This window comes from Phyllostomus discolor, chromosome 3, assembly GCF_004126475.2.
Source record: "Phyllostomus discolor isolate MPI-MPIP mPhyDis1 chromosome 3, mPhyDis1.pri.v3, whole genome shotgun sequence".
In the NCBI taxonomy this organism is placed as follows: domain Eukaryota; kingdom Metazoa; phylum Chordata; class Mammalia; order Chiroptera; family Phyllostomidae; genus Phyllostomus; species Phyllostomus discolor.
This window is the reverse complement of record NC_040905.2, coordinates 72,507,861-72,527,154: the sequence shown is the minus strand read 5'-3', so window position 1 is coordinate 72,527,154 and position 19,294 is coordinate 72,507,861. Positions and strand designations below refer to the sequence as shown.

General features: G+C 34.1%; 1 protein-coding gene across 6 annotated transcripts in view; it reads right to left on the bottom strand.

Moving 5' to 3' along the window:
* FER (FER tyrosine kinase) overlaps positions 1-19,294 on the bottom strand; it is a 383,463-nt gene that overhangs the window by 208,180 nt on the left and 155,989 nt on the right. For all 6 annotated transcript variants that reach the window (XR_004901995.1, XM_036020640.1, XM_036020636.1 and 3 more), the window contains one exon: positions 7,916-8,008. Coding sequence is in view for 5 of the 6 variants with exons in the window: in XM_036020640.1 (XP_035876533.1) it covers positions 7,916-8,008 (93 nt within the window). In the remaining variant the exon portion in view is untranslated. The remainder of the gene's footprint in view (positions 1-7,915; positions 8,009-19,294) is intronic.

Below are 19,294 nucleotides of genomic sequence, written 5' to 3'. Positions count from 1 at the left end.
AAAGAACATATAATTTGATGGGATGAAAAGCTCTGTATATGTTAATTATGTCCATTAGATCTAATGTGTCATTGAAAGTTGATACTTCTTTATTGATTTTGTTTGGATGATCATTTAGAGTTATCAGTGGAGTATTAAGATTTCCAACTATAACTGCATTTTGGTCTGTTTCTCTCTTTAGTTCTATGAGTAATTGCTTTATATATTTTGGTGCTCCCCGATTGGGTATATATTAAGAAGTGGTATGTCTTCTTGATGTAGTGTCCCCTCTATCATCATAAAATATCAGTGTTTTCTCTTGTTACCTTTGTTAAGAAACTATTTTAAAAGAAACTAAAATAAAACAGAATGGAAAACTTATGAGTAAACCTCTTAATAAGCTTGAACAAGTTAAATAAAACTTCAATGCAAACATTAAATTTATTTTAAAATTTTTAATGAATTTTTAATAACCATAAAATGATATTTGGGTTTATTCTTATATAAATTTAATTATTAATTTAATAATGTAAGCAGTGAATTCTTTCAAATGTAGTTTAATAATATACTGGAGTGACTACAAGTAATTCACAGGATTCTAAACATTTCTCAAAAATTTCACAAAGATCCCTATAACTTTTAAATTATATATCACAGGGAAGTCTTAGGAGATTAAAAATCCAGTGCCATACAATCACAAGTAAGAGAATCACCAAACACTTGCAAAAGGCAGGAAATATTGGTCTCTCACATAGGTACCTGCCTGACAGTAGTAAAAGCTACTTTCAGAGGAAGTGGAAATGTAATAATACACAGTAAAAGTGTTTTTTATACTATTTAGAGTGTGGTAGTTGAACAGCACTTAACATAAAATGAAAATATGAATAATAATGTTCTTTCTGCCACTTTTTCAAATTTCCAGTTACATTTTTAATTTATTGAATGAGTTACTTCTTAAAACAATAAAAAATAACATTCTGGAAAACTGATCCTCATGATCATTTAGTTGCCTTCAGACTAGACAAGCAAGATGTAAATTAATTAGAGCAGTAGTTCCATCTATAACAGGCACTAAGGCCTATCTTAATGCTACAAATTCTAATTTTTTAGCAATACAGTAGAATTGATCATTTTTTTCATGTACTTGTCTTTAACCAAAACAAAGATATTTTACCCCTGTACTTTCCACAATGAAACTAGCAACAAAACTCTTATTCATAAATGTCTTAATAAATAATTTTTTGTACTTTTTTGGAACTTGAGTTTGTTTAGTCTTTTGCTAATAATATAACTGTTGTCTAGCATAGTGAGTAGGCAGCATTACATGCTGATCAGAAATTCTCATTCTTACACAATTTTTTCTGAAACTTTAGTATCAGCATGAAAGGATTGTCAGGTCAAGATTCAAAGTTTTGTTCAACAACCGCGGCATTTTTTTCCATGAACAATTTGGTCAAGAACCAAATTGTTCAAGATGGGAGACTTTTGAGAACCAAGGTTGAACGATAGACAACTGGACCAAACTCAAATATTACCTTAGTTCTACCACTTACCATTTCCTGGATTAACTTTTTATGTACTCTCTTGATCTCTGTAAAGAGACACTATCTTTAGCAAAATATATTTTCATAAAGGTCTTTCTTTTTTGATCTAACACTCCTGTTTTCTCCAATATCTTCTGATTCTCTCCTTAAACAAAGGAAAGACCTGTACCATTAGTTCCTTTACTCATATTTTTATAACTAATTGATGTTTTCCTCTTTATTATTTTTATCCATTTACCTTTTCCAATTGTGCTTATGACTCATTCATCCTCTTTCATTTTACCATTTACTGCACTTTTTTCTCATTTTTTCAGTTTCAAATTTTCTCTCCTTAAGGCTACAATATCAGTAACAACACATTTTAGTCAATTAAGTGTCTTCAGTGCTAATTTCATATACACATCTCAACTAAAACTATTAGCAGATTATTCTAATATGTCAGTATGTCATATTGCCATAAATTTAAACATGTATTATTGCATTGGAATTGTTTATAGAACACAGTAGCAGTCTGACATTATCTGTGTCATTTGTTTTAATCCTTTGAGCAAATATATAAAAGAATAGATTTGCTCCTTATACAATAAAATTATAGAAAATAAATCCCAATAAGCTGTTCTTCAAAATTGTATGTGACAATGCTAGTGATTCAAAACTTGCAATTCTGAGCATGTTATTTACTCTTCCTAAACATGCCTGACTATACAGGAGAACTCAGTATATGTATGGCTGTGATATGATACAAAAAATTTATTTTTTACTTCCCTTGTTTCTTGTTTTTCTACATCTTAGTTTCTGGGCAGAAAAAAAAAGAGGGAGGTAAATTAAAACTTTAAGAATACAAGAAGACAACTAAGATTTAAAATATATAATATTCAACCTGAATTAAATAGCATTCCTTGTTAGAGGAAGTAACAGTTGTTTTGGTAGACCTGAAGGAGAACACTAAAAAACACAACAGCTTATCCTGTTATGCATAAAAAGAACTATGTTGCACTATGCCAATGGTGGAAGTCAAGCATTGTAATATTAACATTATAACAAATGTACAAGTTAAACATAGCTGAATTATAATTCTCTAATTTTCTAAAAAGAAGCAACCAAGCAAATAATATTGAATATATTATTCTATATAATGGAAGCATATATTTATTTTTCATTATTTTTACTTTCTAAATTCTAGTACAATACAAAAAAATTTTAAAACACATAAATATAGGGTATAGGAAAATATGAAATTTAAAGAGATAAGAGTTAAATGATTAAATATTCTTCTGATGTCTAAAAAACAATTATTTGGACCAAATGTGCTTTATTGTATTATAAGGAACATTTTCAAAGAGCACTACTATTAGAAGTGCTATACACTCCATAGATCAGGGATGCAACTAGTACTCAAGCGGCTTGGAGAGGGAACCCAAACTGTTTGCTCAACCACTTTTTATAGAAATTCTCCAGTAAAAACATGACTCTGGGGAAAGGAATGTATTCTTGATGTGACTAGAACAGATCTCATTAAATATAGTGTGGTTTAAAGACTTGCAATGGAAATGGACTCTCATGATTGCCAGTCAGCTTTCAGATTATGCAGTTAATGCTGTCTAATACCTCTGACCCTGCATTCAGAAGCAGTATCTAAGAAAGAGTTCTCAAAAGAAAATTGTAACTTCCTGTACCATGGGAAGATGCTGCATGTGGAAGAGGTCTCAGTGCCCAGAGGTACTCTTAGGTTACTTAACACCTTTAGTAAATTGAAAAAAAATTACATGCCTGGAGCTGATATAACATAGTAAAATACTACTCTGATCATGACAATAAACAGTAAACATCTACCATCAGATACTATATTTAGCTGATGCCAAATTCGTCTATCAGAAAATTATCTTACATTCTTCCTTCCATCAATACCATTAATTGAAGTGATCTGTTAGAATGTCTTCAAAGGTAGCTCTACATTTTAACCTCACTGTTTAAAATGCCAAAATAAATAGTGATGGCAAGTCCAATGAGAATACCATTATGACTAATTCTACTTTCATATCCCTAGATATAATGCAAGTCATTGCTTTGTTTTTACCTAAAATTTTGCTTCAAATTTTGGTATGTTCATTTGAATAGAGAAACAATGTATCACAGTTGTTGCTTTTTTAATATTTTAAATTCAATAAGCTTCCACATACAAAAGAATAAATTTGAGCCTCTGCCTCACACCATATATAAAAAGTAACCCATAATGAATCAAAGACCTACATGTAAGGACCAAAACTATAAAATTCCCAGAAGGAAACAAGAGTAAAAATTTGTATGACGTTGGATTAAACAATGTTTTTATAGACATGTCACCAAAAGCATGTGCCACCAAAGAAAAATTGGTAAATTGAACTTTGTCAAAATTAAAACTTTTGTCAAAGGACACTATCAAGAAAGTGAAAAGAGAATCCAAAAAATGAGCAAGAGAATTTTCAAATTATATATCATAGAAGGGGCTTGTGCCCAAAATATATGAAGAACTCTTATAACTCAACAATTAAAAAGCAACCCAATTTTAAAATATACAAAGGAAATGAAAAGTCATTTCTCCAAAGAACATATACAAGAAGCCAATAAGCATTTAAAAAGGTAATCAACATCATTAGCCATCAGAAAAAAACAAATAAAAACTATAATAATATACCACTTCATACCCACTAGGATGCCTTAATTTTTTTATAAAAAATAGGAGATTGTGAAGAAACTGAAACATTGCTGGTGAGAGTGTAAAATGATGCAATCACTGTGGAACAGTTTGGCAGTTCCTCAAAAACTGAACATACGAGAATTACCGTATGACCCAGCAATTCCTAGGCATACAATTGAGAGAATTGAAAACATATGTGCACATAAATGTTGGCTGCAGCATTATTCATAATAGCTAAAAAGTGGAAACAACCCAAATATCCATCAGCTGAAGAATGAATAAGCAACATGTGATAAATCCATACAGTGGAACATAATTTAGTCATAAAAAAAATTAACCTTGAAAACATTATACTACCTGAAAGAAACTAGACATAAAATGTCATACATTACATAATTCTCTTTATGTGAAATGTCCAGAATAGGCAAATCCATAGGGATTGAAAGTAGAATAGTGAGTGCCAGAAAATGGGAAAGGGGGGACTGAAACTAAGTGCTAAAGGGTGTGAAATATCTTATGGGGGGTATTGAAATGTTCTGCAAGTAGTGATGATGGTTGTACAATACAGTGAGTAAACTAAGAACCAATAAGTGTATACTTTAAAATGGTGAATTTTACATTATGTGAAGTATATCACTATAAAATATTTTAAATATGATTAACCATGCCATGTTGTAAAGCTTTTTATAGAGAATAAACCATTTATAGTAATAATTAAAAATTTCCCTTCTGTTCTACTTTTACCAAATTAGAATACTCTAAGAAATACTATATTATGTCCGAAAAAAATGTATTTATGATTAAGCAGTGCCTAAACTGTTATGCACCTTAGACAATCATTTTTAATACCTGAAACTTTCACATTCACATTAAGACGCAAGACCTTGGTTACCTGTGTATTTGAGGAGGAAAAACCTCCTTCTCCAAATAAGAAGGATATCTAAGGCCTTAGAGAAATAGTTGTGTATAATTATTCATAGTGTAACACAGTACCATAAACCACACACTGCCTCAATCTTTTTAGTTCATGAGATTTTAAATAAATCAGAAAATACCAAAGGGCACTGAACTGATGGAAATAATAATTGCCTACAACATGAAGATATAAATGTAGTAAACTGGGACTTAAGGAAATGAACATTCTCAAAATTCTCAGTTACACAGAGAACATTTTCTTAGAAGCAATGGGCATTTCATAGCTTTAAGAATGTTGATGATTTATTTTAACAAACAGATCACAATGTATCTCTGAATGAAGGACACGTTACTAGGAAAGGCATTTCAATTCACTTCAGGGAAACATAATTTGTAAACACCAAAGGTACACCCAAGTCAATCACTGTCAATTTAGTAATTTTATTTAAGAAAGGTGAAGTCCAGCCCTGACTGGTGTGGCTCAGTAGAATGAGTGTGGGCTACAAACCAAAGGGTCATTGTTTCGATTCCCAGTCAGGGCACACACCTGGGTTGCAGGCTGGGTCTCCAGTAGAGGATGCATGAGAGGCAACCATACATTGATATTTCTCTTCCTGTCTTTCTCCTTCCCTCCCCCTCCCTCTAAAAATAAATAAATAAGATTAAATAAAAAGAAAGGTAAAGTCCATTTTTAAATGGAGAAAATAACATGTATATCTTTATATATTTAAAAAGTTATGGCTTATACCATCAATTCATTAAGGCTGTTCATAATATCCCCAATGTACTTTTAGGATAGCCAAGCCTATATAATTCCACCATAATGAACTAACTGCATTTCTCTGTTTTTAGATGTAAATCAGTGTGTCTTAAAAGACAAAATTTCTCTCATTGTCTGATCAACCCTAACTTAGGGACAGAAGCTGAAGTTCCCAAAGCTATGAATTTCAAAGCAATACATGTAACATGAAGTCCAGAAGCCACTGGAGCACTCCTAGACACCTGTCTTGAGGGCACAAGGTTCTTATGCATCCTAGGTTGTGGAGAAAACAAATGTGGAGTATTAGCCCATTTCCACAATCACAGAATTCTTATTTTTCTGTCACTTATTAAACTTTTGAAGCTCTAAATTCCACTCCCCTCCCCTTACATCGAAGGATAAAGCTAAAGGAAACTCTGAGTTTGTAATGGGGCTTAGTTTTAAAGTATCTAAAAAATTTTATTGAAGTCAAGTTTGATCTTAAAGGACACAAAAAGGAAATTGGGACAGGGGGGCGTCTTTCATAAATTAGATCACCAATAAACAGCTATTAGTTGCTGGCATAAGACCTCTGACCTAAGTGAAAATAAAGGTCAGTTAATGACAACTATGCCATTTTTGTTTCAATGGTAAATAATTTTATGAAAAGCTAACGGATGTATTGAAATATTTCTTTTCAAAATCCATATTTTTCTTTTTTAAAACTTTAAAAATATTTCATCTCAAATACTTTTTACTCAAATAAAAGTTATGAAAAACTGTCCTCAGAAACTCTCTAAAACTTATCATAAATTGTTAAGCCTCCTACAGTTATTTTGAGTGTCAAACCATAACAGGCCAAGTCCTATAAATTATTACTAATCTGTAAAACTGTAAATCAATTAAGAAAATAAGAGTAGGAAATGGGCCTTGAAAGAGACTTCCTCTATCGTGTTGCTTTTGCTTATTTTTTTTTCACTCGCTATTTAATGCCACATGAGATAGTCTGCATTAGTTCACAGCTCCCTCCCTATTCCCACAGAACTTCTGTAAATGGGAAGTGACAATGGCAACACATCAAAGGGTAAAATATGAATAGAAGACCTCTTTTACATAATAATATAATTTTATTCTTTTTTGTTAAAATACCAGCTAATTTCCTTACTTGTATAGAACAGATTGTTGCTTAAGTGAAATACATAAGGAAACATATTTTACATAGTAAAAAGGAATTATAGCAAATAAATCCAAAATGTGAATGGAAATTTAACTAACCTGTGGTTAGGAAACACTTTCTTTTTCTAAATAAGACTAGGTTGCATTGTCTTAAACAGGAAAACTTTTTAAAAGTAAGATATAATATTAAGATATCATCACATAGAAACTTAAAGAGTTGGGAGGAAATCATGTAATTATTTATACTCAATATTTTTGTGTTCACTAACATGCAATAAGATATCACTGTAAAGCTCTATTATCAATAAGGCAAGGCCTAAATAAAAAAATTGATAATTAAGTTTTATAGGTAATGAAGTGAAAAAATACTTCAGATTTTTACTATATAAAGGTGATAAGAATATTTTTTATCTTTCTTGGCTATGGCCTCTATTACTAAAAATAACAAATATTCTATGCACCTTTATAATATGCCAAACTTAATTTTCAGACTTCAACTTTATAATTTAATGTTCTAAAAATGTTAACACACATAAAATGATACATGTACAAATGCATGTACAATAATCTGTATTATAAAAATGTTTCATTGGAGAAGAGATTTCTATATATTATTCTTTTAATAAATATCAAAGCTCATAAAATGTAATATTTATTTGTAGTACAGGAAGTCTATAATACAAGTTTATTTCTTTCCTCCCTACATCAATGTTAGATAGAGTTTTACTATACACATACATGCATAGACTCATATACATACAAAAAGTTAACTTATATATTTACTTTTCAATTTGTAAGGACAAATTTACATATGATATTAATATATCAGAAAGAGTTAGACAATAACTATTTTCAATAACACATAAAGTTCATCATCCTACTTACTGCTGAAGAGCCCAATGCAGATTTTGGAGACCTAATCATTCCAGCAATTGAATGACGAATAGATTCAAATTTGGATAGCCTCTCCTTCCTTTCCTGGAGAGAGTAAGAAAGAAGCCTTCAGCAATAGTAAATATCTAGTATGCATACACAGTGATGCAGGTGTTTAGGTACTGATCCATAGCTCATGCCCATCCATCATGTCTTCCAACCAAATAAAATGCAAACTTCTTGACATAGAAGATGACAAAAAACCAAATGCATATAAACTCTATAATATGTTACTTTCCTGTTCCCTCAATACATGTCTTAATTGGAGAAAAATAAAAGAGGCAGAAACTCATGAGATGAGTGGAAACAAGAAATACAAAAGAAATTCGCAACAAACCAAATAAATATTAACATGCAGGGAAAAAAAGACAAGCTACAAAAAAACAGATTTCATATAGCCCTGTAGTTGTGCAGTATTTTCAAGGAAAAAAATAATTGGGAAAAAACAGGAGTAAAATTATATACAACATATTTTTAGACAGTGAAGTAGGTAGGAAGTTTCCCAAAGACTCACATGATGATGATGAGGAAGAAGATGACAATACCTACGGCAATGGTGACAACAGAAGACAGAGTAAAATAAGGAAACAGTGGCAGAACTACCACTAAGGAAAAGTCAACCCAGATTGCTGTTTGCCATAGGATGTATATCTAAGTATCATACACGGCAAAGGAAGCTTTTTATTAAGATTTCGAATCTGTAGATTCAATTTTACAAATGCAAGTGAATGAGGTACGTAACAGGGTAGAAAAAAAGAGAAAGAAGAAGAACAAAAACGAGTACTAAGAGGTAAGAAAAAGAATGATGGAAAGCATGTGTGAGGGTTTGTAGTGAAAGCATTGGTAAATTTTCCAATAATGACTACATTTCACTGTTAATCAGCAGCAGACAAAAGAACATGATATCCTATTGCCAAGTACTGTATTTCCATACTTTCCATCAATAGTGATGATCAGTTTTACTTGTCAGTGGAAAATAACTAAAGCAGGCCACAAATCACATCTATTATTTCCTATGTATCCAACACTTAGTGTATATCATAAATGTTCACATTTTGGGCCATATGCTACCTAATAAACTCAAACTCAAACCTGAAATTCCACTTTTGTCTCTCCATTTACCTATTTTTACTTATTTACTTTTCTAACAGTTATAGTACTAACAGCTTTTATTATTCCACAAATAAATGTATATTAATAATTAAAACAATCCTATGATACTCTAACAGATAATCTCAACATCTTTTTCATCATCATCACATATAACTTGCTGATGATCCTATGTAAATAACTATACTTCAACTCGAACATCTAGAGAACAAAAAAATTACAAACCTTCCTCAGAGGGTACTTACAAGTAAATTATTACAAGTGATTAAAAAGTAACATGTTAAAAGCATGCAAATATTTATTAAAATGACTTTAAAGAAATACATCTTCACTGCAGTACCCATGATCATCACCTTAGGAATATGAATGTGCATCCTGTAGCCTTAGTCCTAGCGGCAGCTTCAGTTTTGCCTTTTAATAAAAACTACTTTAATAAGTAGCTGAGCTACCAGAAATGCCAAAGCAAAGACAGCCTTGAAGTACTAAAGGAGTGTAGTGGCCTTTCTTTAAAGCATGTTCATCTTCAACTTACTTGGGTGTTTTGGGTTGTTTTTTAAATCTATGTCTGGTGCTTGAGAAGTCTTCTAAAATAAAAACGTTTGGGAAGGTAAATATTCTTACCAGCCAGGCTGTGGAGAATGAAAGAGTGGGAAGCAAGGCATACACAGTAGTTTCTTTGTAATTAGAATTATGAAGAAATCTGTGATGTTGTAAAGTACACATGTTGGAAAATACTAAAGTAGCTATAGTTTTCTACTCCCCAGCCCAACTTACACTTTTTCATGTTCCTTTGGGGATTTTTCCCCCTGACCTTGTGTGGTTGTGGTGGTGGCAGTGGTGTTAGCAGCAGTGACACTACTGCTGATCTTGCTGCTAACTACCACTGATGGGGGGATGACATAAAAGTGCTAACCTCACCTGCTTGGCAATGAAAGCTTCACAGCAAAACAGTAGGCTTCTCCTCTGAGCAATGCTCTTAAAATGAATGACAAGTATGGTCCCAATGTATGAATACCAAGATAACAGAGCAGAAAACTACATGGGAGGTTATGTACAAAAGTACAAAATTCAGGGGAGAGTTTTCAGAATTTGAAAGCAGACTTCCAGCCAAGATGGAGGCATAGATAGACCCACTGTGCCTCCTCAGACAACCAAAATAAGGTCAGCAATAATTTAGAAACAAGATAACAACCAGATCTGACAGAAAATTGAACTGTATGGAAGTTGGACAACCAAGAAGTAAAATATACACATTTATCCAGACTGGTAGGAGGGGGGAGTTGGGCAGCCAGGGAATGAGGGTTCGGCACAAAGCAGTGAGACCGGGTGCGTAAGGTATCCTGAGCGCCCAGGTGGCTGGCAGACCCAGTGAGGTGGTGACTGTGAAGCGAGGCAGTGCGCGCAAGGCACCTGGCTGTCTGGGCCATATTTGCATGCAGATAAACCAGGCAAAATTGGACAGTAAGACAGACTGCATAACCCAGGGTCCCAGTGCCGGGAAACAGAACCTCGGGACACTGATTGAAAACACCTGTGGGGGTTGAGGTGCAGGAAGAGGCACCCAGCCTCACAGGAGAGTGCATTGGAGAGACCCACGGGGTCCTAGAATGTACACAAGCCCACCCACATGAGAATTAGCACCAGAAGGGCCCAGTTTGCTCGTGGGAAGTGGAGGAAGGGACTGAAATCTGACGGAGAAAGGAGCAAGCACCATTGTTTCCTCTCGATCCTGACCCCACATACAGTGTCACATCCCAGTGACTGGGTTGCCCCACCTTGGAAAATACCTAAGGCTTCACCCCTCACTATGTAACAGGCATGACCAGACTGAAAAAAAAAAAAAAAAAAAAAAAAAGCTCCAACCAAAGTACAAATCAAAGCCCCAGAGCCAATTCTTTTAAGCGACGAAGAGATAGCCAACCTATTAGATGCACAGTTCAGAACATTGGTGATCAGGGTGCTCACAGAATTGGTTGAATTTGGTCACCAATTACATGAAAAAATGAAGGCTACAATACGAGAAATGAAGGAAAATGCACAGGGAACCAATAGTGATGGGAAGGAAACTGGGACTCAAAACAATAGAGTGGACCAGAAGGAAGAAACAAACAACCAAACAGAAAAGAATGAAGAAATAAGAATTGAAAAAAATGAGGAGAAGCTTAGGAACCTCCAGGAAATCTTTAAACATTCCAACATCCAAATTATAGGGGACCCGAAGGGGAAGAGGAAGAGCAACAAGTGGAAAAGTTATTTGAACAAATAATAAAGGAGAACTTCTCCAATCTGACAAAGGAAACAGACTTCCAGGAAGTCCGGGAAGCTCAGAGAGTCCCAAAGAAGTTGGACCCAAGGAAGAATACACCAAGGCATATCATGATTACATTAGCCAAGGTAAAAATGAAGGAGAGAATCCTAGAAGCAGCAAGAGATTAAGGGGACAGTAACTTACAAAGGAGTTCCCATTAGATTGTCAACTGATTTCTCAAAATCACCAAGCCTTTATTTTATGAAATGTTAAAGGGACTTATCTAAGAAAAAGAAGATAAAAAACATGTATAGTAAAATGGCAGCAAACTCACAATTATGAACAACCACACCCAAAACAAAAACAAACTAAGCAATCAATTAGAACAGGAACAGAACCATAGAAATAGAGATCACATGGAGGGTTAGCAACAGGGGAGTGGGAGGAGAGAGGGGGAAAAGGTACAGAGAATAAGTAGCATAGATGGTAGGTAGAAAATAGACAGGGAGGGTAAGCATAGTATGGGAAATGTAGAAGCTAAAGAAATTATGATACATGGACATGAACTAAAGGGAGGGAATGTGGGTGGGAGAGGGTGAGCAGGGTAGAAGGGAGTGAAGGGGGAAAATGGGACAACTGTAATAGCATAATCAATAAAATATATTTTTTAAAAATTCAAAAGCATTTTATTTATGTATGACTTAACAGTTCACTGAGATGGTAAAAATAACTTTCCTCAAGCTACACCTTGCCATCAAAGCCTACAAAAGAGAACCATTTCCCCCAAGACACTTTGATAATATCAAATTAAAAAACTTCTTTAAAATATTTTTTATTTATTTTTTTAGAGGGAGGGGGAAGGAGGGAGAAGGAGAGGGACAGAAACATCAATATGTGGTTGCCTCTCATGTGCCTCCACCAGGAACCTGGCCTGCAACCCAGGCATGTGCCCTGACTGGGAATCGAACCAGCAACCCTTCGGTTTGCAGGTCAGCACTCAATCCACTGAGCCATACCAGCCAGGGCAAAACATTTTCTTAAGAATGTAACATTAGATAAGTCTAGTATAAATCCAGGTGTGGGACAGATAAGACTTCAAAAATCACTTCCTTTATATTAAATTATGAAGTATAATATATTGCATGTTTGAGAGACTACAATTAATGAAAGTTCCCTTTCATTCAAAGATACTCTTTAAATCAGTTGGTCTAAATGTATTATCAGAAAAAAATAAGTCAACCTTAAGTTTTAGGCAAGAATAATCACGTGTAAATAGAGTATACAAAACAATTTAACCAGTATCAGCTCATGTGGTGCCTGTATTTCTACAAATAAGACATAAAACTCATTTGCCAAAGCTCCAATCTACACATCTTTTCAAATCTGCTTTAAGTTATAGCCTACGTAATAATACATCATGCTGTGTTAAATTCACTGAAAGGCTGACTTTTCTATCAGTGAATTAAATGGCTATTTTTTAAAAAGTTAATATTTAAAAGTTTCCTTTCGATTACCATGGATACAGTGCCTAATTTTGCCTGTAGACCTGCCCCAGCTGGTAATGACACACTCATCTTACCCTCCTCACATATTGACAAAGTAAAGAACTTTCTCTAGATTAAGGAGAAACAAGTTATGACAAAAGGACAGCCCCTCAGAGTGGACATATCTGGGGGCCAGAGAAGGGGGAAAGGAGAGGCAATGTTGTAAAAGAATACCTTATGTCATAAAATAATATTCTGATGCTATGCCTAGAAAAATGCAGTAAGTATACCTATAAGTCTATCTTGAAAGAAAAGTTCTAGATGTAGTTATCAGTTTCATATCTGGTTTAAGAATAATTTTTATCATTTTAAAATTAAATGAAGTAGGGTATCTCAATATCTGTACCTATAAAGCCAAGAGATTGTTTCATAATGATTAAAAGTTTATTAACTATTATCAATTTTAAAAAACTCTGTAAGAAACAATACCTAAATTATTTACAGTTAAAGAAAGCCATACCTGTCACATTTTGAAACTACATTTATTAAAACTAACATTGCTGTTGAAATAGGCTCTCAGGCTACTTCCATCCCCTGTCCAGTAAAACTCAGGCAAAGATATAAAAGGCAAAGAATTGAGGTTTCACTGAATGGAGTGATTTTGAAAGAAATTAACAGCTCTTCCAAATGACAGCATATTTAGGTCTGTATTGCAAGTTACAAACTAACTTTAACCAAAAAACACATAACAGTTATTGCAGCATGGCTCTTAAAGAAGGCAATGAAGTAGAAAGAATAAAGTTCTGATATCAGACAGTATAAAGATTATGAATCTGGGCAATTACTTGACAACCTTGGCTCACAGTTTCCACACCAGTAAACACAAGGACACCAGACTACATAAAATCTTCATCTTAAAAATTCTGTCACCATTGTCCAACTCCCCAGTCAATTGCATCGCATTGTTCATTAAAAAAAAAAACTTACACAGAAGACTTCCATAGTAGAAAAGAGAATCCGCATGTACGATTGCTGGGACTGCAAAATGCTGCAGCCACAGTGAAAAACAGAACAGAGGCTCCTCAAAAAATTAAAATAAGAACTGCCATATGACCCAGCAACTCCACTTCTGGGTATTTACCCAAAGAAATCCAAAAGACTAATTTGAAAAGATATATGTACCCCTATGTTCACTAAAACAGTATTTATAATACAATAGACAAGGTATGGAAGCAACCCGAGTGTCAATCAATAGATTTGGATAAAGAAAATGTGGTACACACACACACACACACACACAATGGATGATTACCCAGCCATGGAAAAGAATAAAATCTTACCATTTGCAACAACATAGATGAACCTAGAGAGTATCATGTTAAGTGAAATGTCAGAAAAAGACAAATGTCATATAATTTCACTTATATGGGGATTCTAAATAACAAAATAAACAAACAAAATAGAAACAAGCTCACAGATAAAGGGAACAAACTGAGGGTTGCCAGATGAAAGGGGGGTTGGGGAACTTAGTGAAAAAGGTGAAGAGATTACAAAGTAGAAATTGATCATGGGCATGTAAAGTACAACATAAGGAATACCATCAATAATATTGTAATAATTATGTATAGTGCCAGGTGGGTACTAGATTTATCAAGGGGAGCACTTTGTAAATTATACACGTCTAATCACTACACTTTACACCTGAAACTAATATAAAATAATACTGAAATGTCAACTGTAATTGAGAACTAAACACTAAAGAGTTCCATAGTAACACTGGCCACCACGGTTACTTGCCTTACAGGGCATTTAGTCACATCCCACCTGGGGTGCCATCAGAACTTAACCTCCAATGGGAAGCTGAACTCTAGTGAAAAGTGGCACTGGAACTCTTTTTTATGAATAATGGGTCATTAAAACAACCAAATATTATTTCTCACAGACTTCTGTAAATAAACCCAATCTACTAAATTCTTGGAAGGAACAATGAAAGTGATTACTTGGCCCTATAGGAACAGTTAGATACTCACTCAAATCAGGAGGCAATAAGAATCAAGAAAAAGGTAACAATATTCACGCTCAAACTCCAGGCTGAGTGCCAGATATCTTTGGGACTACTTATGCAAAGCAGCCATGAAATTCGAAGGGATTTTATACCTATGGGGAAATTTAAACCCAGAAAAGATTGTCTCTTGAAAAAAATTCTATGCTGTTGATGACTCCATAATGCAAATGAAATACTGCAAATATCGATATGTCCTTCATAAAAGGAATGTATTTATAAATAACAAATAACTTAGGCTTTTGGAGATGCTGATTTGCTGGGGAGAAAGGATACAGTTTCTATACCCATCAGCATATAAAATTTAAGTATTAAAAAAGTTTCTAAATGATTTATTTTAGCAATTGGGTTCTGACTGAAGACAAATCATTTTAGAAGTAGTCACTGCTTAGTAACATAGTCTGTCATCCTGTCTTTTTTCTCTGGTGCCTGCATATTAAGAATATTTATTAAAAGAAAGACACCCTCTTGCTAAGTCAAGCACTTTTATATTCTAAAATAATGAAACTGGAAACCAAATGTGCAAAACAAACACTTGAATGATTATCAAAATTTTGTCTTAAAATAACAATGCTAAGAAAATTCATAATGTAACAGGATAGAGTCTGGTGAAATACAGTTTGTAAAATGTCATGTCATTCTGCTTACTTTCTTGATTCTGTATCTCTTAGGATGACCATCTACAGAGAGAGAAGGATGTGGTAACCAGCAACCTTCCTGTTCAATATCTAAATACAATTTATTCCATTGTGCTTTTCTCAAATGTATGATCAAAAACAATGGCTAAAGGTATTCTTTTTGCAAATTATCCAGTACTGCAACACACATACCCATTTCTTTATGAGGACTTCACTGACAACTATTTAAATGCTGATAGACTTTGCTCAGTAAAAGACTATGAAGTTCAGTGTTTTGAAAAAAATATACTTCGATATGAACCCCCAAAAGATATGCCTACTCAGAACATGTGAATCTGACCTTACTTGCAAAATGGAATTTTGCAGATATAATTAAATTAAGAATCTCAAAATGAGACCATCCTAGATTACCCAGGTGGGTCTGAAATCCAAGGACCAGGATCCTTATAAGAAGACTGAAACAGAATAGGAAAAAAGACAGAAGAGAAGGCCATGTGAAGGAGACAGAAATGGAAGAGATGTGACTGCAAGTCAAGGAATGCCAAGAATTGCCAGTAGCCACCAGAAGCTAGAAGAGAGACATGGAACGATTCTTGCTCAGAATCTCCAGAAGGAACCAGTTCTGCAGAAACCTTGAGTTTTGGACTTCCAGTCTCCAGAAGAACTGTGAAAGAATACATTTATGTTGCTTTTAAGGTGCCAAGTTTTGGGTAATTTGTTATAGAATTCCTAGGAAACTAATACACACCTGACAAAGAATCAGTGGATATTTACCTTGCAAAGTAATCATCAGCTACCCTAAACATCAAAATAAAAATATCACCCAGATATGAAGTCTGTTAATCTGAAAAACTGGCCAAAAGTAGCATTATCATAAAATCTATAGAGTAATATTAAAATGTGCATATCTGTACCTTTTTTTAATCTTTCACTTCCCACTCCAGTTTCTAGAAACTTGTCTCTGACTAAAACAACACCTTTCCCCCAAATCCACTGTCAGAAATATAGCTGCAGTCCCAATGTCAGTTTTTCTCAGCAGGAGCCCTCATAATTCCAGGAACCACAGAGCAGGATTCACAGCTAAGCAGTAGCAAGGTCACAGGATTTTCTCCCTGTGGCTTTCCATTCACCCACAGCGCAGCAGCTGGAGCACTGGCTAACTTTATTAGCTTTGCTAACATCTATTTTCACACTAATTAGCACATGTGGTTTGAAGTTTCTTTTCATAGGTTGGGGTCCAATATTGTTTCCGATAATAAGGTGCCAGCAAACAAAGAAGGAATTTCAAAGGTAACTAGCTCCTAAGACAAAAATAAGTTGACCAAAATAAGTTCATTATACAGATAGGGCATGTATTTAAAAGAATAACATTGAAAATCAGTATTATAAATTACTGGGCCATAGTCTTTATTCTATGACTTTCTTTTTTCAAAAGACATGTCATATAATAAAATTATACACAATCAATGGTAGAAGGAATCTTCTAACCTAGAAATTTTCTACTTCAATCTTTTTACTTCACAATATATGAGAAAATGGAGGTCAGAGAAGGTGAAATAACATACCCCAGGACAAACACACAATGATAAAACCAACTCCTCCCTTATTCCCCTTCCTGCTAAGATATATTGCCTAGAATACATCCAGGAAGTCAACCATATGCTGGGCATTTGTAGCTCATTCCAAAAATTAAAGAAGGGGGTGGGGGAGTGGATAGAGAAGAAAGGCTCTAATCACATTAAAGTTGAATTGCTACACTGAAACAGTTATTACATTCAATTTAAAATATTAAGTATAAAATTGATGTACTATTTTGAATAGCGTATCTCAAGAATATAATAAAAATAACTCTGGCTGGTGTAGCTCAGTGGACTGAGCATGGACCTGCAAACCAAAGGGCCGCCAGTTTGATTCCCAGTCAGGGCACATGCCTGGGTTGTGGGCCAGATCCCCAGTTTGGGGCATGTGAGAGGCAACCACACGTTGATGTCTCTCTCCCTCTCTTTCTCCTTCCCTTCCCCTCTCTCTAAAAATAAATAAATAGAATCTTTAAAAAAAAGAACATAATAAAAACAGAAACAGACTAGTAAAAATTAAAATTATAAGACTGAGGAATGTTGCTAATATAGAAATACATTCATGCACATAAGCAACATAACACACAGAGCCATTTTGAATCTGGAATGATGAGAGGTTAAATATGACTGAAAATCGTAAAATATTAATGACATGATAAAATTATATTTTTTCATTAAAAATAAAACAGTTATAGGAGATGCATCTGAATATAGACATTGAAAGTTTGGATTACATTTCAGAAATACTTCATTCAGTGGTTTATAAATTCATTCAATCTCATGGTAGTTCAGTGAGAAGCCAAGTAACTTTTTGCTAAGTATTTCCAAATACTACACAAATAAAACTGAGAGTAACATCACTATTACCAAAGTTTTAGGGCTATGTGAAAGAGAACAACCACAATGCACCACTTGAAGAACTGTTGACAAAAATATATTAACCTGGTTAGAAAGTGGCTCTAACAATGAAGGTAGCTGGCATTTCCTGAGCACCAACCATGAGCCAAGCACCAAGTTCCCTGTACATTCATCGTTCGGTACATTTCATTGTCTATAACACCACACAGCAGGTCCTGATAGCCTCACTTTATGCATTAGAAAGACACAGTTTGGAGTGCTTCCAAATCTGTTCCAAGGACAGTAATAAGTTTTTACTCAGAAAACTAAAACCCTTACATTCAAACCTATAATGTAATTCAAATAAAATCATTTCTTCTCTACATTGATTGGGCAGCAAGGGCAGCAATAAGACAATTTCTAGAACCAGAGGATTAATATCTGGAATTATAAAGGATCAGCTTTACTGCTCTAAGAATTATACACAGATTCAAAAATTTATCCATAAATTCTCTTGAGGCTTGAAATGTACCAAAAAAATCAACTCGCTGATTATGATTCTGTTAAAATTTGAGTAGAAATTCAGAATTTTTAAAATAACAACTTATTTTCAAACTAAAAGGCACTAATATGATGCCTCATTTTGCCATATCTTAAAAAAAAGTTACCCTCACAAGTCAAGTTATGTATTCCTGTCTTCTTACACAGTTCAAAATAAACATAAATTGACCTTATCTTGCTGTGTGAGGGCTCTACAACTCTGTTTTGGAATTTTGGAATTTCTCCCATTTATTTTGTACTTTTTCCCCCCAGGCTCCTCCCTTGGTGTTAAATGGGAGCAATCACTCCTGGCTCCTGATGATGCATGACTCCACACCCCCACCTCTCCTTGGCTGCCCCACATCTGCATGCATTATTCACCATGTGCTGTTTCTAATCTGTGGTGCTCTGAGAAATCGTGAAAATAAGTTTATTAGGACTGCTCCTAAATGAGAGTAAAAAGTTCTAAGAGTTTTTCTAAATAAAGTACATAATCTTTATTACATGAACTTAGTTTCATTCATCTGTACAATCCCAATAGGTTGTTTTTTCTCCTACTCTGGTCTCAGAACAGAGGTTACAGAGAAAATGAACAATAGAAATTTGGGTATTATTTTAGTTTTTTTAAATCATAGAAGTATACCTGCATGCCTTAAATTTTGGTGGCATCTCTAGGCTTTTTATTAGCATCATGACAAAATGTACTGCCAAATCTAATGGTCTCTATTCAGCTTTCATTTTACTTGAGCTCTGAGAAGGCAAAATTCTTACATCATCTCTAAGATCCCACCCCTTTGTGTACCAATCCTGCATGATTTCTGGGACAGTGAATAGG